Below are 26,117 nucleotides of genomic sequence, written 5' to 3'. Positions count from 1 at the left end.
CTGGGATGAATCCACCTCGCTGTTAACACCCTGTTGGACAAGGAGAATGTCTGTTCAAACAGAGCAGGTTCAAACAACCCCTCTGTACAGCAGCAGAGAGGATGAGAGGTGGCTCATGAACGGGCTTTGACACAGGACTAACACTGGCTTATATAAAAGGACTTTGAGCTGCTTGCAAAGAGAGCTAGAAGAAAATCCATTTCTAAGATGTCCAGCACCACATTTTTGTGCATAGGCAAGGCTCAGCATACCATAAATGAATGATTTTCCTGCATTCACTGAAACTGCAGCTCACCAGCATATTCAGATACATCTCTAACAGAACAACTCCTTCTCTAGCAGTGGAAATGTCTGCATTCCTCTGGGTAGACACACTGCAAGGTGTGTTTCAAGCCAAAGTCATCAGCCATTGCTGTGAGGGTACAAACAGGTTTCTCAGCCCTTATTTAACCTCTGGGATAAAGCTCCCTGCTCCTGTGGGATTCAAGAGATGTACGGATGGGCTTCTGGGATCTGTGTGGAATGCCACTGACCAGTTTTTGTTTCAGTCAGAGGTCAAACATTGAGGATACTGCAGGAATAACCCCAAACCCCGTCAGCTGCTCGTTCAGTTTCACCATTAATGCACCATGGAAGAACACAGCGCTTCGCTCTGATTCTTTCCAAACTATACATCCCACTAGATGTGTGTGTTTACACTTTAAAGCGTGTAACTTCCAGGAAAGATCGTTGCCAGCTGGCAGAAAGCACTGAATGACTCTATAGGCACCACGTGCTGCTCTTAATAGCAAGTCACCTGCTCTGTACAGAAAGGTAAGGCCTTGCCGGACAGAGATAACTCGGGTGGGTGACGGTAACAGAGTCTTTGTTGAACTGCCAGCCCTTTGTTCACAGCCTGGAGTGAAAACAAAAGGAAACGTTTATAGCCGTTAAAAATCACAGCAGAATTGTTGAGGTTGGCAACAAGTCAGTCATGCACAGGATTAAAAATAAAGAAGCCAACAGCGGCTTTTCTGTGATGCAAATAAAGTAAGAATTATTATAGTCATAAGAAAATATTATTCTCTGCACATTGGAGTGAGTAGTAAGGGGCAAATACCTGCAGCTCTGGGACTGCAGAACGAGAAGCTGAGATGACCGTTCACAGTCACCCCAGGACTCTGGAGAGAGACTCGAAGGTTGTGTTCAAGGCCAGGTTGGACAGAGTCTTGGGCAACAGGGTCTAAAGTGAGGTGTCCCTGCCCATGGCAGGGGGTTGGAAGTGGATGATCTTAAGGTCCTTTCCAACCCAAACCATTCTCTGATTCTCTATGATCTGCCTCTCATGTTTTTCAGAAACAGTTTAAGCAGATGCCAGCCCAGGATGGGGGTGTGTGCGTGTGTGAGGAATCAAGGAATCATGTAGTGGTTGGAATTGGAAGGGACCTTAAAGCTCATCCAGTTCTAACCCTGCCACGGGCAGGGACACCTTCCATTAGAGCAGCTTGCTTCAAGCCCCTGTGTCCAACCTGCCCTTGAGCACTGCCAGGGATGGGGCAGCCACAGCTTCTCTGGGCACCCTGTGCCAGCGCCTCAGCACCCTCACAGGGGAAAAAAAAATATGGGGGGAAGGAGGAGAAAGCTCTGTGTGCTCCAGGGCAGAAAACCTCAACTGGGTTTTATCCTGACCCTCCTGTGGGGAGGGAGAAGGACTAGTGACTGACGGTCAATAACGTGATGCTTGGGGGATCAGCGCTTTTTGTCACACCAGTGTTCCTACTTGTGTGACACAGTGTCTCTCGCAGCCAGGGCTGTCCTTGGCTCCCCACTCCTTAATCCCCAATGGACATAAAAACCCCTTAGAGATCTGCATCACGCTACAAAGTTTGAGTACACATCCAAGGAAGGCTCTTCCTTAACACCTCCGTAAGCCCAGAGGTCAGGTGAATCCCAGAGCTCCCTGTGCCGTGCAGGTCTCCCAGCCACCCTCTCTCTTCCTCAGCACTTCCCGCAGGGACACTTCCCATTCCTCTGAGCGTTACGGCAAAGCCTCAGCCTCTCCATCCCAGCCCAACCCGCTATAGGTGTGTACGTACGCATAGACATCACCCGGACACGTCGCTCCGGTGTTGCGGCGGGCCGGTCATGCATTGTGGGAGCTGTAGTTCGCAGCGCGCAGCACTACAAGTCCCAGCCTCCAGGAGGAGGAGGAGAAGGAGGAGGAGGAAGGGAGCCGGCTCGGCCCAGGCCTGCAGCCCGAGCGGGACCCCCCCGGGGGCGGGCCGTGGCGGCATGCGGCTCCTCGGCCGGCCCGGCCCGCTCCGCAGCACGGCGCTGGCCGCCCGGCCGCCGGGGAGGCTCCGAGCGGGGCCGTGGCGGCGCGGCTTCACCCGCGGGCGGCTCGGCGGCACCATGGCAGAGGAGGCCAAGCGGCTGGCTGCCTGCGCGGCCGTGGACAAGCACGTCCAGGTGAGACCGCACGGACGCCGGCGCTGCCCGGGGCATGGGGGGCAACGGGGGGCGCGGACCCCCGGTGCGCAGGGAGCATCCCGGAGCACGGAGGGGCTCCGGGGTGCAGGGACCGACCAATGCACGGAGCGGACACGGAGTGCACGAAGCCTCTCGGAGCACGGATGGGCTTCGGGGTGCAGGGACTCCCAAATGACAGAGTGGCCACGGGGTACATGGACGGGCTCTGGAGTGCAGGGACCCCCAAAGCACAGAGCGGACACGGGGTGCATGAAGCCTGTCAGAGCACGGCCGGGCTCCGGGGTAAAGGGACCCCCGAAGCACAGAGGGGACACGAAGTGCACGGAGCTTCCCGGAGCACGTTCGGACCCCGGGGTGCAGGGGAGGCTCTGGAGTGCAGGGACCCATCAAAGCACAGAGCTTGCCACGGGGTGCACGGAGCGTTCCCGGAACACGAACGGGCTCCAGGGTGCAGAGACAAGCTCTGGGATGCGGGGACCCCCAAAGCACGGAGCAGCCACGGCGTGCACGGAGCCTCCCGGTGGACAGACGGGCTCCAGGGTGGACGGACACGCTCTTGGGTGCAGGGACACCCAGTGCAAGGAGCGGCCACGGGGTGCACGGAGCCTCCCGGTGCGCGGGCTGATCCCAGGGTGTGCGGAGCTGCGCCGGGGTGCCGGCACTCCCCCAATGCATGTAGCGGACATGGGGTGCACAGAGATTCCCAGTGCATGAACAGGCTCTGTGGTGCAAGGACCCCACACTGCATGGAGTGACCATAGGGAGCACGGAGACTCCTAGTGCATGGATGGACCCAGGTTGCAGGAACAGGCTCGGGGATGCAGGGACCTCCACAGTGACCATGGGGTGCACGGAGCTTGCCGGTACATGGTTGGACTTTGGGCTGCACGGATACCCTCCAGTGCATGGAGCAGCTCTGAGGTGCATGGGGTGCATGCACAACCCAACCTCTCCCTGTAGCATGGACAGTCCTGGGATGCAAGGAGGGACTGTTGTGTCCCACTGAGCTTATTTCTCCTTTGCTTTGGATTGCGATCCTTTAGCCTGGAGAGAAGGGAGAAAACTGCTTTTCCCTTCCCATCAGTGCTTGCCCAGTGCACGGCTCAATGTCCTGCATCTCCAAGCATTCACCATGCACCCTCTTGCAACCTGGGCTGTGTCGGGGGTTCAGGATAATGCCATGTCCATCTCCTTTTCTCAAGTCCAGGATGCTCCACTGCTGCACCCTGTTTCTGAGCACCCAAGCAAAGAGCAACAGCCCCTTACCAGGGGGTCATGTCTTATCCTCTGCAGGGAGTGGAGTGCAGCAAGGGGTTTTAATGAAACCTTTGAAACTCAGATAGGACTGGATCTGCTTGAGGTTTGTCACAGCCTGATTGTGAACACTTGGGAGATCAACGGTTAAAGTCACGCACTGGTTTATCACAGTGTTTGCTGTGCAAGTGCTGTTGCAACAGCAGTGATGAAACTGGCTTCGAGTCGGTGCCAAGAAGGTTGATTGGGGGGGGGGGGGGGGGGGGGGGAGAGTTTCCTTTTCCTTCCTGCTTCCCCCTTCCAGGTTAGCATCCTGGTGACTTCCCTGATGCCCCATAATGTTTCACTTGTATTGCAGCCTCTTCTTCCTCTGAGCACTCTGTACCTCCCTGCAGAGAGCACACCTACATATGTGAGACCTACCCCCTGCCAGGCCAGCAAGCTCAAAGGCGGTCTGTGGGGTGAGGGAGCCTGGGCAATGGACCGGTAGTTGCATTAAACCCCTCTTTTTTACCCAAAGCAAGCCCTAAAATTGCACACTGAGGAAGCGCTCGTGTTGCAAGGTGCGGAGCCAAGGCACGACTGTACTGTGGGTTATCTGGTTTGATTTGGGACAAAAGGTGACTCTTCGTTTTGGACTTTTGCTGATGAAATACTGGCCTTTGTGCTGCCGTATGGTCAAGCAGACTTGGGATAATGTTTCTGGCCATGTTGCAGCCGATTAAAGTTCAGTGCCCCTCTGAATAAGTCAAACAGGCAGCGTCTGGGGTAATACCGCAATGTTCGGTGCGCAGCCTGGCTCGAAGCAGTGGTGGAGAAGCCGGTTCGAGGCACCACCAAGGAGTTAGGGGGGCTCAGCCATCAGAGAAAACCCATCTCCCTTCCAGTTTGCACTGTCAGGGTGCAGTTGCTGTTTGTAAGGGAGAGTTTTGTGTGTGGTTGTTGGCTGTTAACGGTGGGAGCACTGTTATCTCCAAAAGCAAAGCTGCAGATTCCCTTCCTTGCATGGCAGAGACGTGGGAGGACATCAATGACTTCAGGGTTCGGTTGTGTTGGACAAATCTCTTTGCTTGACATAAAGGTTAAGGTGCTGTAAATCCATGGCACCAGGGTACTGGATGAGGGTCCTCACTTGGCATTCTCCTTCTCACCCATCCTTAGCCGTGCCTGCATCTCATGCAGCCTGCAGCAGATGTAAAACTGGGGAGGGGGGAATTAGGAAAGAGCTTTTCTCTCTTTGTATTATTAAATATAATAACAGTAATTGTTATTATTGTTATTAAAACCAGGTTGGTGTGTTTACCCACAGAGCTTCCCACTACTGGAGTGGACACTGAGTGACCAACCTCAGAAGTCATGGGCTGTGAGGCTCTGACAGCTCGGAGGAGTGGGGCTGGCACAGGGCTTGGGGCTTTAGAGCCATAAGCTGCTTGGGCAGAGCTGGCTTTGCATTTATGCATCAGCTCTGAAGGCAGGCCCTGGCCCTGTCAGCATCTTTGTTAGAAGTAAAAAGATGGGTGGACTGAGCGTTTATAAGAGGAAACTTTGGGCTTTGCACTGTATTTATCTCCTGTTCTTTGCATAAACTTACATTGGACCCACCAGCCCCTGTGGTGCTGCTGATACCCACTCCATGTGCGTTGTCTTGTCCACATCTGTAATGCCAAGCAGCATCTCTACACCCTTTCTTTAGCTGAGGAAGTGCTGTGGTTGCTGCTGACTCCACTCCCAGAGTCCATACATGGGTCCTCAGCTGTGCTTGGTTTTGTTTGCTGGGGTTTTAGTAGAACAACATGAAATGACTTATTTCTTTGCATGGAGCGCTGCTCCTCAGTGCTGTGAGCTGGTCCTGCCCCTTGCACACTGACCCTGTGCTCTGCTTCTCCCCACTGTTTGTCCTGCCCCTGTTTTAAAGGGGTTTGGCTGGTTTTGCCCCTGGTCTGGCTGGGTTGGAGCTGAGGAGGGAGAGGTGGGAGCTGCAGTAAGGCAGGGGCTGTGACAGCACCAGTTTAGACTGGCTTAAACTGTTCATCTGCGAAACCCACTTAGCCCAAGGTCTTGCCCCCGCCTAAGGAAGGATGCTTCTCCCCTCATCACAGCTGCCTGACAGGAGGATGGAGCCAGGAGGGGCTGGGCTCTGCTCCCACAGAACAAGGGATGGGACAAGAGGAAACGGCCTCAAGCTGCACCAGGGCAGGTTTAGGTGGAGCTGAGGAACAATTCCTTCCCCAGAGGGTGCTCAGGCATTGGAACAGGCTGCCCAGGCACCGTCCCTGCAAGTGTTCACACACCGTGGAGATGAGGCCTCAGTGCCATTGGTTAGTGGTGACCTTGGCAGTGCTGGGCAGTGGTTGGACTGGATGAGCTTGAAGGTCTTTTCCAACCTGGTTGATTCTGTGATCACTGAATAAATACCTTCAAGCTTATTGCCAGCCATGGGCTGGAACCCTTGTGAGCTCTTCCTTCTTCATTACAGCGGAGCGGCTGATGCGGAGGCTTTCGCCATCCCTTTGGCCATCCAGCTGCTCCAAGAAGCTGTCTCACCAGGGAGAAATGAGGGCAAAGAGAAGAAATTGCCTCTTCCCTGATCAAAACAAGTCTCTTAGGACATGCAGCACCAGTGTTCTCACCAGCCTCCATGCAGCTTTGCTTCCCCTTCCTTGGCTGGCCACACTTGGCTCGTCCATGGGGCAGGTGAAACTCAGGAACCTTGGGAGCTATTTGGTTTCTGCTGGCACCATTGCAAGCATGCAGAAAGCCATCTCCTGCTTTCCCTGCCTTTTGCAGGGTCACGGTGGTTACTGAGGGCTGGGATATGAGCCGAGTCCTTGGGGTTGTGTGCTGGGGTTTGGAGAACTCTGTTTTCTTTGAGCTTTCAACCTGCATAAGCGAGGGAAATCATTAATCCTATGGGAGTATGACCTGTCCTGAGCTCCACCTTGCCAGCTTGTGTGCTTGTGTAAGAGTTGAGCTGGTTCAAATGCTGCAGGTGTGGCTTTTTCCATAGCTGCTGAACTCTGGATCTGCTGCACATGGAGAAAGAGTTCCAGACCTGTCTAATATCCAAGAGATAACGCACACCAGTTCTGTGCCTGCATCTCTGGCTGGCTTCAGGTCTTCCTCATCTGGAGTCTCTGTAGTGATATTGGGCCTCCTTAAGTCAATTTAAGCTTTGGATCCCATCCAAAGAAGGGGAAGGACATTGAAAACGGGAAGTGCACGAGAGGCTGCGGGTAGCTCTCAGTGAGACTGAGTTGATAATAAACAGATCTACATGGCAGGGCATCCTCTTGAGAGGTAACACAGTTGAACCCGTCCACCATGAGCCTGCAGCCCCTTTTAGAGGCATGTCTGTGTTATGGATGAGATAGTAGTGATCCTTCATTAACCACACCATAAGCAGGGAAAGGCCAGGGCTGAGCTGTGGTTAAAATAGGATCCTCTTCATTATATACTGCCAGGCTCACCCATCTTTCAAGTGTGCAGCTGGACTCTCCTATAGGCAGTTTTTATTCCCTAGGAGCAGCTGCTGGTGCATGTGTACTGTTTACTAACAATACAGTTGGCTGCAAACCCATACTTTTACTGTGTGGCTTCCTTGGGAGATGTTATCTTGAGGTTCTTTCAGCTTCTTCCTCTGCGGTATTGTCTGAAACTCCCAGCTTTCCGGCAGGAGAGGATGCATGGAGTGCCAGCAACCAGCAGTGAGTGTGCATTGAACACCCTGAGATTCAGACCAGGGTGGTATTTAATAAGTGCCCTTTAATAAGGGGGTGAGTAGCTTAAAATCCCTTAGCCACAGACAGGGTTGTGCCCTCGCTGGCAGTGTGTTCCCTTCCTTGCCTGCAGCGTGCTAAGGTGATGTGTGTCAGTGTGCATCTCCGAGCAAGGATCCACTGCATGTGTTTATAATGTTGAATCTGCCAGGAAAAGCAGGAAGCCCTTGTGCCGAGCCCCCAGTAACAGCTCTCCTCTGTCTCTCTTTGGTTTGCAGAACAATCAAGTTCTTGGGATTGGAAGTGGTTCTACGATAGTCCACGCGGTGCATCGATTAGGTAGGATGCTCCTCTTCCTATCCCTTCCCTTGCCCGGCTGCCCCAGCTACATCAAAACCATGCTAAATCATCTGGATGCTGACTTAGAGCTGATGTGTCAGCTCTGTTCACCGACTGCTGTCTCCTCCTTGAAGCTGAAGGCTAAAACTGGGTCTTGTTCTCCAAATATATTGCACAGAGAGTCCAGAGGAGGTAATGATTTACCACTTGCTCTCCCATAGAGCCAGGCAAAGCGCTTTTCTGGCACCCGCCACAAACTGGAGCTGAACTCCTGCATTTCATTCCAGCTCTGCCCCAGTCCTGACTTGCTTTGTGGCTTTGGGCCATGCAGCTGCTCTGCTTCCGTTAACCCATTTGTATGCAGCTCACGTTGATTGCTCGCATCCACGTTATTCACATTGAGGGTCCTGATGAGGTGTAGCAAAAAGGAATGTGAAATCCCACTGCATTTTTCATACCTCGTAGCTAGGTTTACCTGCTTGCCCCAGGTGCAGGTTTGCTCCAGGTGTGATTCAGAACATTTCAGCAACATATTCAAGTGAAGCGAATGCATTTCTGCAACGGGAATATGAGGGCAATTATCCTCATGCCTCATTACAGAGGTTTCAGGTTCCCTTCACAGGGCACTCTCAGCCCTAGGGCAAATCTGCCTGGGGAGGTGCTGTACCTTGTCCCGCTTCGGTTGGATGCAAAGCAGAGCAGCAGGGGGTGCCGTGGTGGATTTGGAGCACAGGGTCAGGTCTGTTGTTCCTGAGGGTCCTGCTTGGATGCAGAGGGGGATTCTCATTGGAAGCAGAGCTCGATGTGTCCCACATGTGTGGCTTTGCATGGTTGGGAGGTCCCCTTGTCACCTCCAGCTCCCTTGGGCAGTGTCACCCACAGAGGGCAGGTGGTGCTGAGGTCTGAGCGTAGCAGTGCTTTGCTTTGCAGGGGAGCAGAAAGGATGGTGCTGTGCCTGCCCCTGGCACCCACCTCACTCCTCACTGTGTCTGAAGTACACTTACTTGTCTGGGAGCTGCGGTTCAGCTTTCTGGGTTGGGCTCAGTCTTGCCACCACTCCCAACTACACAGAATCAATCTCTGAATGAATGGGTGCAGTATTTAAAGTGGAGTGCCTGTTCCAGGCCGCACATTCTGACTTTCCATGTCAACTGAATGCATTAGCACTGGGATGGGGTTTGTAACGACACGCGGCCTCACGTATTGCATCTTCAGCCCTTCCACAGCAGCGTTACATGGAGCATGCAGCCCGAGTGCTTGCTGTGGTGTGGGAGCTGCCTCTGACACCTGGGCTGCTGGCTTGTGCCCAAGTATTGTAATTACTAAAATAACATTTTGTCCATAATGATATCTTAGTAATAGATTTTAGTCATTTGAGGTTAACCTGGGGGAGGAAATATTTCCTTCCATTTAATGGAATACTGTATTTTATTAGTCCTTTCCCTGCCATATATTTAAATGTTCTATAATAAATGAATGTGTTGTTCCCCAAGGCAACAAGCCAGAAAACCTTTCAGACAGCTGCTGTTTACAAGGAGTGTAGCTAAAACCTGTCTAATGGAGTGAAAGGGGGGAATGGGGCTTACTTCCCAGGTGACATTTGCTGACGAGCCTCTTCTGCTGCTGGTGACACAAAGGTTAATGGCTCGTGGTGCCTTGGGCTGAGCCAGGGTGGGTGTTTAGACCCTTCTGACCCTGGAAACAGAGCCTCAGCCTAAGCAGGGTGGCACCTGTTTGTGTTTGGAGCCTGAGTTATTTGCAAGCCAAGCAAGTAATTGCAGTGATTCACTCAAAGGGGCTGCTCGGAACTGAGATTTCTTAAAGTGATAGTTGGTGGTGTTTTACCTTCTGCAACAAACTGAGACTTCTTTTCTTCCCTACAGCCGAGCGGGTTAAAGAGGAGAACCTGACAATTGTCTGCATCCCGACGTCTTTCCAGGTAAGAGCTTTCCTCCTTTGCAAGCACTCACACAGGGGATCGTCCCTTTGGCTGTGGGAGGGAACCACGCCGCTGTCTGGGCTGGCTTACAGTGGTGTGATTAACTGAAAGCACCAGTGAAAGCAGTTGTGATGCAGCCTGCAGATAGATGTGATGGTGATGGTGCTGTGTTACCCTGACCTGAACCGCAGGGATGCTGTAATGCTTTGAGGTGTGTTTCAAACCAGTGTGGTAACACTGGTCATGTCAGTGTTGGTACGTGGCTTGCTCTGCATCCCGCTTGTGGAAGAGTGCTGTTTAGTGGTGAACCAGACTCATAATGCAGAACACATTGGAGACACTTAAGTCTGATTTGGTTTTGTATGAAGCCCTGAAAGCTGTAAAAAGCATGCTGCAAGCAATAATAGCGAGCTTGTGTTTTTCAGGAGGGTTTGAAATGCATGAACTGGCTTTTATAAGCAATTGCAGAAGAGAAATAAGCTTCATCTTTCCTTTGCTGCACAGCTTTTGCAGGAATTGGTTCATGCCATGCCAACTCTTGAGAGGTTTGCAGGGAGAACATGGTGAAGTGCAGAGGTGCTGGGGAAGCTTCTGAGCTGCTTCCATGCCTCCAGGCAACTGGCTTTGGTTTCTCTGCCTCTATTCCCTGAGGTGGGAACACATTGCACAGGAGCAAGATGTTACCTTGGTCCCTTTGGAGAGGAAGAGGTGACATGGTGGGGACCATCCGTGGGGTTTTTGAGGCTGGGTGGCAATGCTCCACCCTAGGAATTGGGCATGCATCCTCATGGTCCTGGTGTGGACCTTGGGGTTGTACTTTTGTCCCAACTTCTTCACCTAAAGGACAATCAGGCAGTGGGGCAGGCTGGGCAGAGTCCATCCTTTGAGGTTTTCAGGACCTGAGTGGGTAAAGCCTTGAGTAACCTGGTAGCTGACCCTGCTTTGACGTGGAGGGTGGATAGAGACCAACCTAAATTACCCCAAAATCTGATTGTTCTCCTCCACCCTTCCAGTTGCAGGGAATGATGAGGGAAGAAAGAGGAAAGAGCCAGCAGGTCAATGCCTGGCTCTGAGCCTGGTGTCACCATGATCTTGGGTTGGTTTACTCAGCACCAGGCCTGCTGGTGACAGATGGGGTACACCAGACGCAAAGGGGGAAAAGGATCTTTGTGCAGGAGTAACCAGGGCTCTTTGAAAGAGGTTTAATCTACATCTGAAGGGACAATGGGATCAAACCAGACTCACCAGCGATCAGCCTGGGGGCAGCACACCAGTGTTTGAGGGATAGGGTGCTAGTGAGGTCCTTCAGTCTTAGTGGAGGTAGGGGATGGAAATCCATGCAGCAGCAAATTCACCAGGGTTAGAATTTTGATGTGTTAGAAACCACAGAAGCCCCTGAGAATGATCGTGTGGGAATTGGGTCTTTTAGCCCAAAAAAAGGGATGGAATCAACAGCCCAACTGAAGTGCATCTGTACTTATGTACACAGCATGGGCAACAAACAGAAGGAGCTGAAAGCCATTGCACAGTGGGAAAGCTATGACAGAGCTGCCATCATGGAAACATGGTGGGCAGAGCTGCAGTGCATGGCTATAAACCCCTCAGAAGGTACAGGCATGGAAGGAGAGGTGGTGGGTTAGCTCTGTATGTCAGGTGGGTTAGCTCTGTATGTTAGGTGGGTTAGCTCTGTATGTCAGGTGGGTTAGCTCTGTATGTCAGGTGGGTTAGCTCTGTATGTTAGGTGGGTTAGCTCTGTATGTCAGGTGGGTTAGCTCTGTATGTCAGGTGGGTTAGCTCTGTATGTCAGGTGGGTTAGCTCTGTATGTTAGGTGGGTTAGCTCTGTATGTCAGGTGGGTTAGCTCTGTATGTTAGGTGGGTTAGCTCTGTATGTTAGGTGGGTTAGCTCTGTATGTTAGGTGGGTTAGCTCTGTATGTCAGGTGGGTTAGCTCTGTATGTTAGGTGGGTTAGCTCTGTATGTCAGGTGGGTTAGCTCTGTATGTCAGGTGGGTTAGCTCTGTATGTTAGGTGGGTTAGCTCTGTATGTTAGGTGGGTTAGCTCTGTATGTTAGGTGGGTTAGCTCTGTATGTTAGGTGGGTTAGCTCTGTGTGTTAGGTGGGTTAGCTCTGTGTGTTAGGTGGGTTAGCTCTGTATGTTAGGTGGGTTAGCTCTGTATGTTAGGTGGGTTAGCTCTGTATGTTAGGTGGGTTAGCTCTGTATGTTAAGTGGGTTAGCTCTCTATGTTAGGGAGTGCTTTGACTGTCTAGAGCTTAATGATGCTGATGATAGGTTTGAGTGTTTATGGGTAAGAATCAGGAGGAAGGCCAGCAAGGCATGGCCATGGTGAGAGTATTGGGCATAGCAATAACACCATGGTAAGAGTTTATAACTCCTGGAGAAGCAAGGAGCAGAGTCAGCAGAATCAGGACTTCTGGAGGGCTGATTTTAGCCTGTTTAAGAGCCTGGGTGACAGAGTCCCTTGGCAGTCCTGAAAGCCAGAGGAGTCCAGAAATCTGGACGTTCTTCAAGGGGGAAATCTGAGAGGACACAGGAGCAGCCATCCCCGTATGCCGAAAGGTGATCCATCAGGGAAGAGACCGGCCTGGCTGAACAGGGAGCTTTGGCTGGAACTCGGGAAGAAAAGGAGAGTTTATGACCTCTGGAAGAAGGGGCAGGAACCTTAGGAGGACTACAAGGGTGTTGGGAGGTTATGCAGGGAGAAATTAGAAAAGGTAAAGCCCAACTACTATGGCTGCTGCCATAAAAGACAATAAATAGGGTATCTATAAATCAGCAATGCAGGGAGGGCTAAGGATAATCTCCATCCTTTATGGGATATGGTAGGGAAAGCAGTGATAAAGGATGAAGAAAAGGCTGAAGTACTTAATGCCTTCTTTGCCTTAGTCTTGAAGAGCAAGACCAATTGTTCTTGGGGTACTCAGCCCCCTGAGCTGGAAGACAAAGATGAGGAGCAGAATGAAGCCCTGTAATCCAAGGGGAAATGATCAGTGACCTGCTGTACCACTTGGACGCACACATGTCTATGGGGCTGGATGGGATCCACCCAAAGGTGCTGCAGGAACTGGTGGAAGTGCTCAGTGAGCCACTTCCCATCATTTACCAGCAGTCCTGGCTCAATGGGAAGATCCCATTGGCTGGACTTAGCAAGTGTGATGCCCATCGACAAGAAAGGCCAGGGGAGGTTTAGGTTGGATAGTATGAAAAATGGCTTCACTGAAAGGGCTGTCAAGCGTTGGAACAGGCTGCCCGGGGCAGTGGTGGGGTCCCCATCCCTGGGGGTATGTAGAAGATGTGTAAAAGTGGCTCTTAGTGCCATGGGTTAGTGGTGGCCTTGGCAGTGCTGGGGTAAGGGTTGGACTCAATGATCTTAAAGGTCTTTTCCAACCTAAATGAGTCTATGATTATATGAACAGTTAAAATCCTCTTACCCTGCAGGTGTTCTTTAAGTGAGGGTATGGGCTGATGGGAGTTGCTCTTTTCCTGGCTGTTGCAAACAACCAGTGGCCAACTGGGGTACAATGCAAACTGCTGCAAAAGACAAAACCAGTAAAAACTACTTTTCTTTTTCCTTTTTTTTTAACCTTTATCAGTCCTTCTGTTGTATCTGTAGACTGTACTGAGAGTCTGTCTCTGACATGTCTAAAATGATCCCCATCCGGACATAACGTGTCCCATTGGAACCTGGAGCTCTGAGATCAGTTAGTAGGTCTTACAGAAAATACTGATGAAAGCTCTTGCAGTGATTGCGGGCTGGAGCCTGTCCTGCCCTGAAATGTTGGGATAGCCTGTGTAATGCTACACTAAAACCAAAAGGTTGCTGTGAAAGGGAAAAGGTAGATCGTGCACTTGTAGGACCCAATATCCCCCAGACACAGGGCTGCCTCCTATCTTTTGCCATCTCTTAGACCCAAACCAGTCCTGATTGAAGCACTCCCAGGTCAGCAAAACAGCATCCTATTTTTGCTATGTACAGGTGTAAATGGCTGCCTGAGGTCGGTGGCAAGGAAGAATTGGTTTCAGTGGGTTTTTGTTCTCCTCCCTTCCTTGTTGTCAGGTTGGGTTATTCCATCACCACCAGCAAAGCTAGAGCCAGGGTAAGTATCTATCCCTTGGCTTTTGTGTTTCTCCTTTTCACCTGGATGTGTGCCGAGAGCACAGAGTGAGACCATTCCTGGCAAGTGCTGGGCAGTTATCACCTTTCCCCTGCTGTGGCAGCTCTGCTTTGGCTCCTGCTGCTCTGCTCCATTGCCTTCCAAGCAGAGAGCCTGAAGAAAGCCACCTTGTTCCCACACTGCTGACTCCACGCCTGTTCAGGATGGGGCCTGCATGTGCAGCGCAGTGATTTTTCAGTGCTTTCAGTTCCTGAAATCCCTCTTCATGGACGCCATGTGATGAGTGGAAACCCACTGGGTTTTATTCTTGTTATATCGTGAGTCCTTAGGGCAAACCTAGGGCACAGTCAAGAGTCCACAGCCCATGGGAGTTAACACTGCATGCTATGAAATGCCACCGTAAGCAATTCAGATCATAGCTCATTGCCAGCAGTACCACTTGCTAACTTGTCTTAATGCTTCTGGGATGCCAGTACATGCAACTGAATGCACTGTGTTAGTGGGTAAAATACAGGGGAATTGGTTGATCCAGGCTATTGCACTGTGTTTTCTTGGTCAAGCTACAGCATGGTGTGGAGTTCAGACTTGGGCAGAGTCCAGACAAGCAGGGAGTCTCATTCAGGTGATGATTTGTAATGCAGAAAACCAATTCGAGGTTCTGTAAGCTGGAACTCCTGTTGGAGGGGGGGAAGTGTACCCTCAGTCGGTTTGCAGGTGACACCAAGTAGGGAGGGAGTGTTGATCTGTCTGAGTGCAGCGAGGTTCTGCAGAGGGACCTGGACAGGCTGGATTGATGGGTCAAGGCCATTGAATGAGGTTCAGCAAGGCTCAGTGCTGGGTTCTGCGCGTGGGGCACAACAACCCCATGCAGTGCTCCAGGCTTGGGGAAGAGTGGCTGGAAAGCTGATCAGTGGAAAAGGACACGGGGGTGCTGATGGACAGAGCTGAGCATGAGCAGCTTGTTCCCAGGCAGCCAAGATGACAACAGCATCCTGGCCTGTATCAGCACCAGGGTGGCAGCAGGACCAGGGCAGGGATCATCCCCCCCTGTGCTGGGCACTGGTGAGGCCACACCTCGAATCCTGTGTTCAGTTCTGGGCCCCTCACTACAAGAGAGACCTTGAGGTGCTGGAGCGGGGCCAGAGAAGGGCACGGAGCTGGTGCAGGGCCTGGAGCACAAGTGTGATGGGGAACGGCTGAGGGACCTGGGGGGTTCACTCTGGAGAAGAGAAGGCTCGGGGGGGACCTGATGGCTCCCTACAAGTGCCTGACAGGAGGATGGAGCCAGGAGGGGCTGGGCTCTGCTCCCAAGGAACAAGGGATGGGACAAGAGGAAACCGCCTCAAGCTGCACCAGGGGAGGTCTAGATTAGATATTAGGAACAATTTCTTTCCCAAAGGGTGGTCAAGTATTGGAACAAGTTCCCAGGGCAGTGTTGGAGTCTCCATCCCTGGAGATATTTAAAAGACACGTAGATGTGACACATGGGGACATGGTTTAGTGGTCAACTTGTTTGTGCTAGATTAACGGTTGGATTTGATGATCTTAACCTAAACAATCCTACCAGTCTCTGTTGAAACTGATGGATGAGTGGAGGGTCACTGGGGGTGCTCTGTGTTGTATTGCCACTAGAGGGAAATATACAGCCACTTCAGTAAAAGAGATTGGAGCTACCTGTTTCAGAAGCTTCCCACTCTTCTTCCACGGGTTGGACGTTTCTTTATAACCTTGTTTGTTTGCTTGCTTGTTTCCAATATGAAAAGTATCTTCATTGTTAGCTCCGCATCACTGTGGTGTAAATACTTCATCTTCTTGCTCCCGTTTTTCAGCTGAAGGGAATCAGAGGGGCTGGATGTGCGTGGAGGAGAATGATGTCCAAGCTGAGACAACACAAGACTCAAAACCCCCATATCTGCTCTAATGCTTAGATATAAGCCATTCCCACCAAGCTGATGGGACCTCCTGCTATTTAGTACAGAGAGACCTGAACCCATGAGTCCTGTTGCACCATCTGAGCCTTTTAGTTCGAATCAGCAGCAGGGTTTTCCTTTGCTTAAATTAATCTGGTGTGGGAGCATCGTTTTCTCCTTGCCATGTATTCCTAGTGCTGGCTGCAGCCTCTCCAGATTCAGGGTGGAGCAGTGGAGCTCTTCTAAGGAGAATCCATCCTTGCTGCAGCTGAAGGATTGACACCACGAGTCTGTTTTCCTGCCATTGGTAAATGATGTTTGCCACTGGTAAATGGTGTTTGTCACTGGTAAATGGTGTTTGCCACTGGTAAATGGTGTTTGCTGTCTTCTCGGTGCACAGGCCCGTCAGCTGATCCTGCAGAACGGCTTAACCCTAAGTGACTTGGACCGACATCCAGAGGTAAGGACCATGGAGGTGAGACCTCACCTGACCTTCCTCTAACCTGGTCCTTCATAAAGCACCAGGGTCCTTTGTGCTCCCCTGAGGACATGAGTGTAGGCAGCCACGCTGCAGGACATGGCTTAGTTTATGTTCTTCCCCAGCCCGGGTCTTACTGCTTGATGCTCTAGATAGTGAATAGGCTGCTGAGTTGGGTTCCCTACAGGCGGAATCTCTTCCAGGTTGAGACAGGGATGTTGTGTTGCTGAACTCTCACCAAGATTTCCCCCGTGAGCTCCCTGCCTGCATGCTGGTCCTTAAGTGACACTAGAAGCTAAAGTGATGTCCTTGCAGGCCAGCAATTAGGTTTTGGGTTTTCTTTCTCCTGCTCTTAACATGCCTGTGGTTTAGTGGGGGCTGGTACCCTTGGGATGCTGATCTATAGTCAGGCTGGCACCAAGGTGGTCCCAGCTCTAGTGTCATTTCCGCCTGCTGCTTGGATCCTGAGCTGCACAAAGAGCAGTGCCTTGGTGCTGCACAAGAGGGGTTTCCACACCGAGTTCCTCCACCCCCTACAGCTCGACGTTGCCATCGATGGAGCAGATGAAGTGGACTCTGACCTCAACCTTATCAAAGGTGGCGGGTGAGCCTTGCTGTCCTGTGCACGGTGCTGGTGGCGGGTGGCCTCTGAGCATCCCTTTCTGGCTGCCCATGGTCTGGGGTGGGCTGGAGAGGCTGAGGGGATACTGTGCATGCACCTGCAATGGGACGTGGCTCCTGACAACGTGTGTGTGAGGGACAAGGGGAAGGGGCACTGGTGTGGGGCAACGGCAGCACCAAAATGAACAAGAACGTGATAGAGGGGACTGGATTGCAAAGCCATTGAGCACATCGAGGAGCAATCTGATGTTTTCTGATTATTTTATTTCTGTTTTCGCCCCCTTGCAGTGGCTGCTTGACACAGGAGAAGATAGTTGCAGGATATGCAAAATGCTTCATCGTCATTGCTGATTACAGGTGAGAATATTACACCTGTGTCCTGTAGGAGGATTCAGATAGTCCTGTGTTAGGCCACTGTTTTCCTTCCAGTGGGTCAAGGGAGCAGGAATAGGTGGAAAAGAGCCTGACTCCCAGTGCTTTAGCAATTCAGTTTAGCTTTTCTTCTTAATTTTCAGCTCAGCAGGGCCTGCTTAGGAAATGTGGGGAAATGGCTGCTCTGCTCTTTGAGTTCAGTGACTGTCAGCACAGAACAGATTTCCCTTTCTGTACATACTGCTGCAGGGCTGTAATAAAACCAGTGTGTCCTGCTTGTCCAAAACATGTCAAAACAGGGTTTATGAGTGAATAAATCATCCATTGAACTGGCTCTTCCTACACATTAATCAGTGTGAACCAATTGCTGTGCCCTCAGGGGAGGGGTCTGCAAGAGGTGATGCGATAATGGTGTTAGCAATGTAATGCCTGACTCTGATCCCACCTCAAACCATGTCCTCAGGAAAAAGTCAGAGAGCCTCGGGGAGCAATGGAAGAAGGGAATCCCCATCGAAGTCATCCCCATGGCTTACGTCCCTGTCACCAGAGCCCTGACCAAAAACTTCGGAGGTGCTGTGGAGCTGCGGATGGCTGTTAGCAAAGCAGTGAGTGTCCCTCATCAGCCCAGCCTCCCCAAAGGAGCCATCTGAACGTGGGCAAATGGAGGACCAGAGGTCTGGCCTTTCATCTAATTAAATCTGGGCTTTCACTCCCACGAGTGGCATGTGTAATTCCCCTCATTATACTTTGGTTAAGGAAGTGTATGTTCAGGTGTTCAGGATGCTCATCGAAAGCCTCTCTGGCTTATGTCTACTGAAGCAAGCATCCCTGAGCAGGGAGAGGAGGGATTGACAGTCCGGGTCTGACCCACTGCTCTGTGGGGATGTTGGGGGCTGGAGGGCAGTCTGTGCTGCCAAAGAGGGCCTTGAGTTAGGGGGCAGCTCATGCTCCATCCCAATACCGCACAGAACCAGACTAAATTAAAACTGAAGGTGCTTTGTCTCTGCTGTCACTGCCCCATCACTTGGGCAGCAGGGTTTCACCAGCCACAGTGCGTGGCAAGGGAAACAGAGAGCTGTCTGCAGTAAGGCTGGAGATATCACCTGAAGGCTTGTTTTTAATGCTCCTAATCCTGAGAGGCTCTAGGGATTGCATTTAGGTGCCTGAGAAGAGCAAACTCAAGTTCATTCTCTGAACGTGAGACCAGCCTTGCTTGGGGAATGCACATCAGTGTTGCTGTGTCCTTGGAGGATGCTGGTCCCTCTTGGTTGCACATCCTGCTCAGCACTGCTGAAATGCCTTGTCCTCAGCCCCAGTCTGTTGAAAAGACCCAATGTCCCCTTCTGTTTGGCTTGAGAGAGTGCTGGGCACATCTGGAACACTGAAATCCAGTTCTTCAACTCCAAAACTTCCCCATGGCATCATGCTGTTATCACTGGGGCAGAGGGGTCTTACTTTGGGTTCAGTTGCCTGTGACAGCCTTTTTAGGACATCGATCTATCTTTACTCTTGGGAAAAGGATTCCCTATTGCAGTGATGAAATTCCATTGTTTTTTCCAGCTTCTGCATGATTATCTGTATGAAGGAGAATAAGGAACAAGCAGTTGCCTTGGGTGATGGTTTTATTTACAGGCTCATTGTGGACTGCCCTGATTTACTTCATTGATGGCTCTAAATGGTTGTGGTGGTGATGGTAGTCTCAGTGAGGGCTGTGACAGTCCCTGGCTGGGCTCGGTAGACAAGGAGCTCATGGTGTGACATGTGGGTTTGCTTCACAGGGCCCCGTGGTGACAGACAATGGGAACTTCATCCTGGACTGGAAGTTTGACAAGGTTCATGAATGGGGTGAAGTGAACACTGCCATAAAAATGATACCAGGTAATGTCTGTGATACCAAAGACAAAACCAAAAGCTGGCTAAGGCTTGGTCCATGCTGGATAACCCTGACCGTGGGAACCCTACCCTGAATAAGAGGAATTACATGTGTGTGTGTATTTACTGCCCCCTTCCTGGTCCCTACATCTGCTTCTACTTGAGAAATCAAGCTGAATTAGTGCAACAGTACCCATGTGGCATTTCCATGTGGTGGTGGAAACCTGGGGTGATGCTGGGTGACTTAGGACACTGTTCCCCCTTAGGCACGCCAGTGCTGTGCTCATCCTTGCTCTCCGTGTGCCCGTTTAGAGAGGGACTTTTAATGGACACACTGGTGGATGCTGGAGGGAGGGTTCACACCGAGTTATAGTATTTTCTAGGACCTGCATATAGCTTTGCATCCCATTGCCATTGTGTACTCCTATGCCGTAAGGGTGTAATGTATCCTAGATATTGCTGTGCATGAGAGAAGCAGTGGCTGATTGCATTGCTTGCAAGTGAAACAGCCTCTCTGCAAGGACTCCTGCCTGCCCTGAGACCTGCTGCCCAGGCCAGAGCTGCTTCTGGATAATCCAAGTCTCTGGAACTCTCTGAACCTCAGTGGAGCAGCAGATAGACTGGCTCAGCCACACCTGGGGATCTTGGCCAAGTCTGCTCAGCTTTTGAATACATATTCTTGTATCTTTTATCTTTGAGTTTATCCCAGGTACCTGTTTGCCCTGAAAGCCATAACACAACTGCTGTCACTGGCTGTGTGTTGTCAGGGCAAGCTGGAACAGGTTAGGATCCTGTTGCACAAACCTCAACATCCCCACAAAGCAGCAATATACTGTGTTGTAAGGACTTTTTCCTTTCATCTCTTTTGGTTGAGAGATGAAAGGTAAATGATGGGACCTGTTCCATCACACTGGTGTGGAGATACGGACCTGCTAAGATATGCTGCTCAGATACAGACCTGCTAAGGGGAGAAGAGCATCTTCCCTACCCAGAAGTGGAGGAGCAGAACTGTTACAGCCTAAATACAGTAGTGATAGCAGGGTTTTGGCCACCTAACCCTTGTCCTTCATTTCTTCCCACCTTCTTGGCTGTGGCTCGGTGATCACCGTGAAGTTAGGAGCACCCCATAATTAAATGCAAGCAGAAGTACATTTGCAAGTGGGCTGCAGATTGAAGCAGTAGCATTAGATCTGCTGAGTGCTGACATTGGAATAAGTGTGATCCAGGTGTTCTCTAAGAGGTTAGGATTTTACGTGTGTTTAAAGGAAAAGCAGGTAAGTCTGTGGCTGCCTGTAGCTTCCTCTTGCTGGCCTGGGTCATCAGGTGGCTGAAAATCATAGAATCACAGCATGGTTTGTGTTGGAAGATCATCCAGTTCCAAGCCCCTGCCATGGGCAGGGACACCTCACACCAAACCATGTCACCCAAGGCTCTGTCCAACCTGTCCTTGAACACTGCCAGGGATGGAGCATTCACAGCTTCCTTGGCATTCACAGTGCCTCACCACCCTTACAGTAAAGAACTCCTTCCTTATAGCCAACCTAAATCTCCCCTGTTCAAGTTTAAACACATCTCCCCTTGTCCTATAGCTACAGTCCCTAATGAAGAGTCCCTCTCCAGCATCCCTGTAGATCCCCTTCAGATACTGGAAGCTGCTCTGGGGTCTTATGATTCTTCTGGGGATGGCCTCACGGGAGAGGCTTCCCACGGGCTTCCTGCACAACATCACCCAGGTTGGACTCCTCTCTCCAAACCTCGGATGGAGTCATTGGTCCCTTTTAACAAACAAAACCATGGTGAGAGCAGAGGAGTCTACGCGCTGGGGTGTCTCTGGCATTAACCAGTGTGTGAACCCTCATTTCCCAGGCGTGGTGGAGACGGGGCTCTTCATCGACATGGCAGAGGTGGTGTACTTCGGCATGGAGGACGGCTCGGTCAGCGTGCGGGAGAAGCAGCCTCGCTGAGGCCCCTCTGCTTCGCCTCCAGCCACTTTGATTCCCCTGCTGTAACGGTGCCAACCTGACGTCTTGCCTTAAATGAGCAGCGGTTGTTGCAGAGGACGGATGATGGGAAGTGGGTCGGAATCCGCTGACGTGATGCTGAATGTCTTCTTGTGTTTTTTAAAGACCAACAACAGAAAATCTATTCTATTTCTATATCTATATTTTTACTTTATAGGAGATGTTGTCCTTTTTTTAAAGAATCGTTTTGACAAATTGCTTTAACGTTTTTATTTGATTTTCTAAGGAATACTTAACCAAAAAGAATACTCCTTGTTTTGTTTGTGATTTGTGTGGTTTTATTTCCTTGCATTCAAAGAGAACTTGAACCCTTCTGGTTGCTCGTAGTGCTTCAGTGACTGAGGTCAGGAATACGATCCCAATGCATCGTTCCTAACCACCCTGGCTTAGAACGCGATGCACTAACATCACGTTAGTATGTTAGTACCTACTAACATATGGGTGATGTACGTAACAGGAGCACATCCAGTCGGGACCTGCTGATGCCTTATTTGGAACCTTTTTGGTTCAGTATTTTATGCCTTTTATTTTTCTATACCACTGGTTTTTAATAGTTAGGATGTCTGGTTGTCCTCTGTGCGCGTGACAATTCTCTGAGCCTAGGGTGGTCTCTACATCCCTCTGGGGGACATTATAAGGGCTTTTCCAGGCCTCTGTATGGAGGAGACGTTCATCCTTTGAGCCAAAATCTGCTCTCCATTCATTCAGTACCTCTGATGAAAGCCTGTTCCTGTACCTGGAGATATCTGGGACTTGGTCCTTGTAAATCGAGAGCAGGACTGGGTCCTTGGTGAAGTTTACAGAAGCATATTTGAGCAGGGCAGCATGGAACACTGTTCAGTGGCAAGCAGTGTGGTTTGGAATGAAGGTTTACTGTCACCCCTCGCAGCTGGTTGATCTGTGGAAGGATAGAGCAGAACGCACAGGAAAACTGAAGTCTTCCTGCCTGAATTTTCCACATGTAGCAGGAGAGAGACACTCGTTCAGTATCTTGTTCTCAGTGTGTAGGTGCTTCGCATGGTTCCGAGGTCAAAATGCAAGCCCTCTCTTTGTGTTGTAGACGTTGAAATAAAGAGCTGTTACACCAGACATGGTGGTAATTTGGTTCTTAAAGCAACTGGTTTGTGCACAGTGGGGGAGATCATCCTCAGACTAACTCCTGCTGTAGTTTCCTCCTTTAAAGGCCTTCACCCAGGCCAGATTCACCCTTCTGCACTTGATTTCATCATACTTAAGGTAAATAAGTTAAATTAATCAACACTTGGAAGCTGCCTCAAGACTGTCTTAAATTTGCGTGTCTAAAACCTGTGCATTTAACTATAGCCCCTTTTTTTTACCAAAATGGAGCTATTTTTATGTCTTTAAATCTTCCCCTTCCTGCATATTTCTTCTGTTAGTTCTGAAGCACTTGTAGGCTGGATGGCAGCCAGTGTGCTTAGTGCAACTTTGCTGGAAACACTGGAATATCTCTTCCTGCAAACCTGATGCTGCAGAAGCCATTTGCTGGTTCTTGCCATGGGCTGTTTTCAGATGCATCTTGGGCTCCTAATGTAGAATCATGGAGTGGTTTAGGTTGGAAGGGACCTTAAAGCTCATTCAGTTCCAACCCCCTGCCACGGGCAGGGACACCTTCCACTAGAGCAGCTTGCTCCAAGCCCTTGTGTCCAACCTGGCCTTGAACACTGCCAGGGATGGGGCAGCCACAGCTTCTGTGGGCACCCTGTGCCAGCGCCTCAGCACCCTCACAGGGAAGAGCTTCTGCCTTATATCCAACCTAAATCTCCCCTCTTTCAGCAGGGTCATGGTGAGTTTCTCATCAACAGCACCCCCAAGTCTTTCTCCTCAGGGCTGCTCTCAAAATGTAATCCTGGATAAGCAGAGAGCAGTCAAGCACAGCTTTGTGCCCAGGCGCCTTCTCACTCATCATGCTTCTGGAAATGAGATTAGCAGGAGTGAACGTTGCTGTTGACTTTCCTTTCTCTCTCTGAAATCAAACACCTCCTTCTCAAAAAGCCAATAAAACCATTACCGCACCATTACTTTCTGGCCCTGGACCAGATATGATCTCATTCAGCTTTGTGCTTAGTAGGGGTTTGTTAAATCTAAGCCTGAAGGTGGCAGGTCCGATTCTTGAGCTGCTCCATGTGCCTGGGATGCAGGTAGCACTGATGGGTGCTTTTGCAACAGATGCCCCTGCTGGGGTGGGACTTTGGGTTAGGGGTGCAGAGTTCACTGTACTACAGTGATATAAATCCCTGAAGCGCTGGAGAAAACCCAGTGTCTGAACCAGTGCTGGAGGCTTTGTGCAGATCCCCCTTGTGCGAAGACCCCCAGCTCACATTTGCAGACTCAGTAGATGGATTTCTGAGTTAAGGAGCTGTTCAGAATGGTCTTGTCCTTTCCCTTGGAGGCTGCCAGGCTCCCTGATGTGTTGTGACTACCCACATCTTCATCTGCCAGTATACGTGGAGCACATTTAGATGTGGTGCAGGGAGTCCATCCCTTTCTGGGTGGCTTTGGCGAGCCATGGCTCTGCCCTGTCACTGACACATTGTGCTTACGCTTATGTTTAGCTAGCGAGCTATGACCATGATGATGAAAATGAGTGCACAGGCAGCAGAGGTGTTTCTAGTCCCTGGTCCTTGCTTTTCTAGACTGTCACCATTACCATTATGTATGCTTTTGGAGAGGTGATGGTTCATAGGTGAGCATGCCATGGTAGGCCTTCAAGTAAGGGCGGACACTGCAAGTAGCCATGACTTCCTTGAGTAGTGGCAGTTCAGCTTTGCCCACACCATTGTGCTGCTCCAACAGCTTTTGGGCTTGAGTTTGTTGATTTGATTTTACCACCTTGGCTGTTTTGCACTGTGATGTTCCCTTTAGACTTTGATGCTCTTCGAAAGAGCCTTAAGAAGCCTTTAGAAACAGGCTTTATGCCTCCTCTATCCCACCCGGCTCCCTTGCAGCTTGGGAAAGAAGAACAGGGATGTATTTTTAGAAGATGGCATTAGAAAAACATATATCTAAAGCAGTTGGAAGGAGGTGTCCTTTTAAAGCCCCAGGCAGGATGGTTGTGGCTATTTAGGGTGCATTCCTGCAGTGGGTCCTATTACCCATTGCTAACCACAGTGAGACGATGCGCTCCAGCCCCTGCATACAAACCCTGGCATTACCTTTTGGACTTTGCACAGTGGGTAATGCACAACTGATTTACCATTAGCACTGAATTATGGATTAACTTGGCCCTGGAGAAAACAAACGTTTCAAGAAAGAGCAACAGCAGCACTAAAATTAATGGGCAAGAGAGGTAATGAATCACTAGTCCTGTTCCCCCCCAAATAAGGAATATAAATATAGTAAGAGAGTGCTTCAGATTCAATTTAATTAACCTTTGGTTAATAGGTTAAATAATGAAGCTGAATTAATTAAACTAAGTAGAAAGGAGTTAAGTGTTTAGCTAAACTGGATCATCTTGTTCCACAATACAGCAAGTATTACTGTCAGGTTTTTATTGTCACTGTAGGATGGGATTTATGGTCTGACATTATTATTGTTCTGAGTAATGTGACATAAAAAGAGATGAAAACAATCAGGCAGCATAGAGGATGTGTGCTCTGTGTATTAAACGGACTGCTAATAGCTAAAGTGATAAGGAGAATGTAAACATATTATAACCAGTGATAAAAAGTAGCCATAATGAAGATTAGTAAGCTGTAATGAGTATTAATATCTTTTAAGCATAAAGCCAGATCCCTTTTGTAACCAGGTGGATTTGACCAGGAATTCTGTAGGGATCTTGACTTCGGTCCAGCTGCACCAGGAAAGGAGGGAAAGAGAAGAAGTCCTCATTTGCAAAGTGATTTTTCAAGTTTCTCCAGCCTTGTGAATCCTCCAGTTTTATTTTACTTAGTACATCAGCAAAAAGGTGACATATTTCAGCTTGGAGATGAACTTGAAGACTAAAAATTGCCATTTTTTTGTACCTAAAACACCTGAAGTTTATTCATTTCCCTTTCCAGTAACTTTAATGGGAGTTTTATCATCCTGGATACAGAAGAGATAAAAAGCCCGTATATATTTACAGAACTTATCTAGATACCTTGAATCTCGTGTGGGATTTATCTCCTGACAGGACACTATAAATTACCATGAAATCCCCTAATGAAGGCTGTTCTGTAGAAGAGTCTTTGTAACATCATCTCTGTAGGAAAAGTGATACCAGGTACATATTGTTTTCAGTCCAATAGACTTTCCTGTTTGTAGTTTGTAGCTACTGACACAAACACCTTTGAAAACAATGTTGGATCATTGAGGCAAGTGTAGTGAGTAAAGGATCAGTGCCTTGGGTTTGACTATAAGAAATCACATAAACTGCTTTTTGTAGTGAACAAAGAAACGCCTTTGTACAAGGATGTCTTGGTGCAAGGTAAGTTTTCTAATGTAAATCATCATCCATGTTGGAAAGCTGAATTCTGGAACTGATTTATGTTGTTTCTGGAAATCAGTAGCAGAAAGATGCAATTCAGTGGAATTAAAAAGCGACTAGTAAGCCAACCATAACCCTCCCTACGCTTTAATATCCAAGTTCATTTGGGATGTTTAATTAGGAATATTCTTAACCACATTGAATTCAAAGTTCATTTCGTGAATGATATATGCACATAAATCTGATTAGGCAAAACACATCACCAAGGCCTAAATGCCTGCTCATTGTAATGGTCCTTTTATCGTGCATCCAAACTCTAAATTCCCTCGTGGTACTCTTGCAATGCAGGATTAATTAAAGCAAATACTACCATCAAGTATCTACTTACAACCGTCTCACAGGTTTGTGTCATGTCTTACCGAGGCTATTACTGGAATGCCTTATGGAGCAAATAATTAATTAAACATTAATTCCCTTAAAACATTTCCAAAGCCTTAATTTCAGTAACTTGTGAGTTATTTGCCTGCTACAGCACACCGTCTTCTTGTAATCACTGTTTAATAACCT

The 26,117-nt window shown here is 49.7% G+C and overlaps 1 protein-coding gene across 1 annotated transcript; it reads left to right on the top strand.

Moving 5' to 3' along the window:
- The first annotated feature begins 2,256 nt into the window (after window positions 1–2,256).
- RPIA (ribose 5-phosphate isomerase A) lies at window positions 2,257–22,213 on the top strand. Its single transcript, XM_061466304.1, has 9 exons — window positions 2,257–2,448; window positions 7,718–7,778; window positions 9,662–9,717; window positions 16,161–16,220; window positions 16,778–16,842; window positions 17,148–17,216; window positions 17,695–17,836; window positions 19,010–19,109; window positions 20,970–22,213. The coding sequence occupies exons 1-9, from the start codon at window positions 2,272–2,274 to the stop codon at window positions 21,065–21,067; spliced, it is 828 nt and encodes a 275-aa protein (XP_061322288.1). The 5' UTR covers window positions 2,257–2,271; the 3' UTR covers window positions 21,068–22,213.
- The last annotated feature ends 3,904 nt before the right edge of the window (window positions 22,214–26,117 follow it).

The sequence above is a fragment of the Pezoporus flaviventris genome, unplaced genomic scaffold (assembly GCF_033815535.1).
Source record: "Pezoporus flaviventris isolate CSIRO_AGI_PZ_B2104156 unplaced genomic scaffold, CSIRO_AGI_Pfla_v1 ptg000002l, whole genome shotgun sequence".
Classification (NCBI taxonomy): Eukaryota; Metazoa; Chordata; class Aves; order Psittaciformes; family Psittacidae; genus Pezoporus; species Pezoporus flaviventris.
Note: the sequence above shows the minus strand (reverse complement) of the source record. Positions and strands in the feature narration are given on the sequence as shown.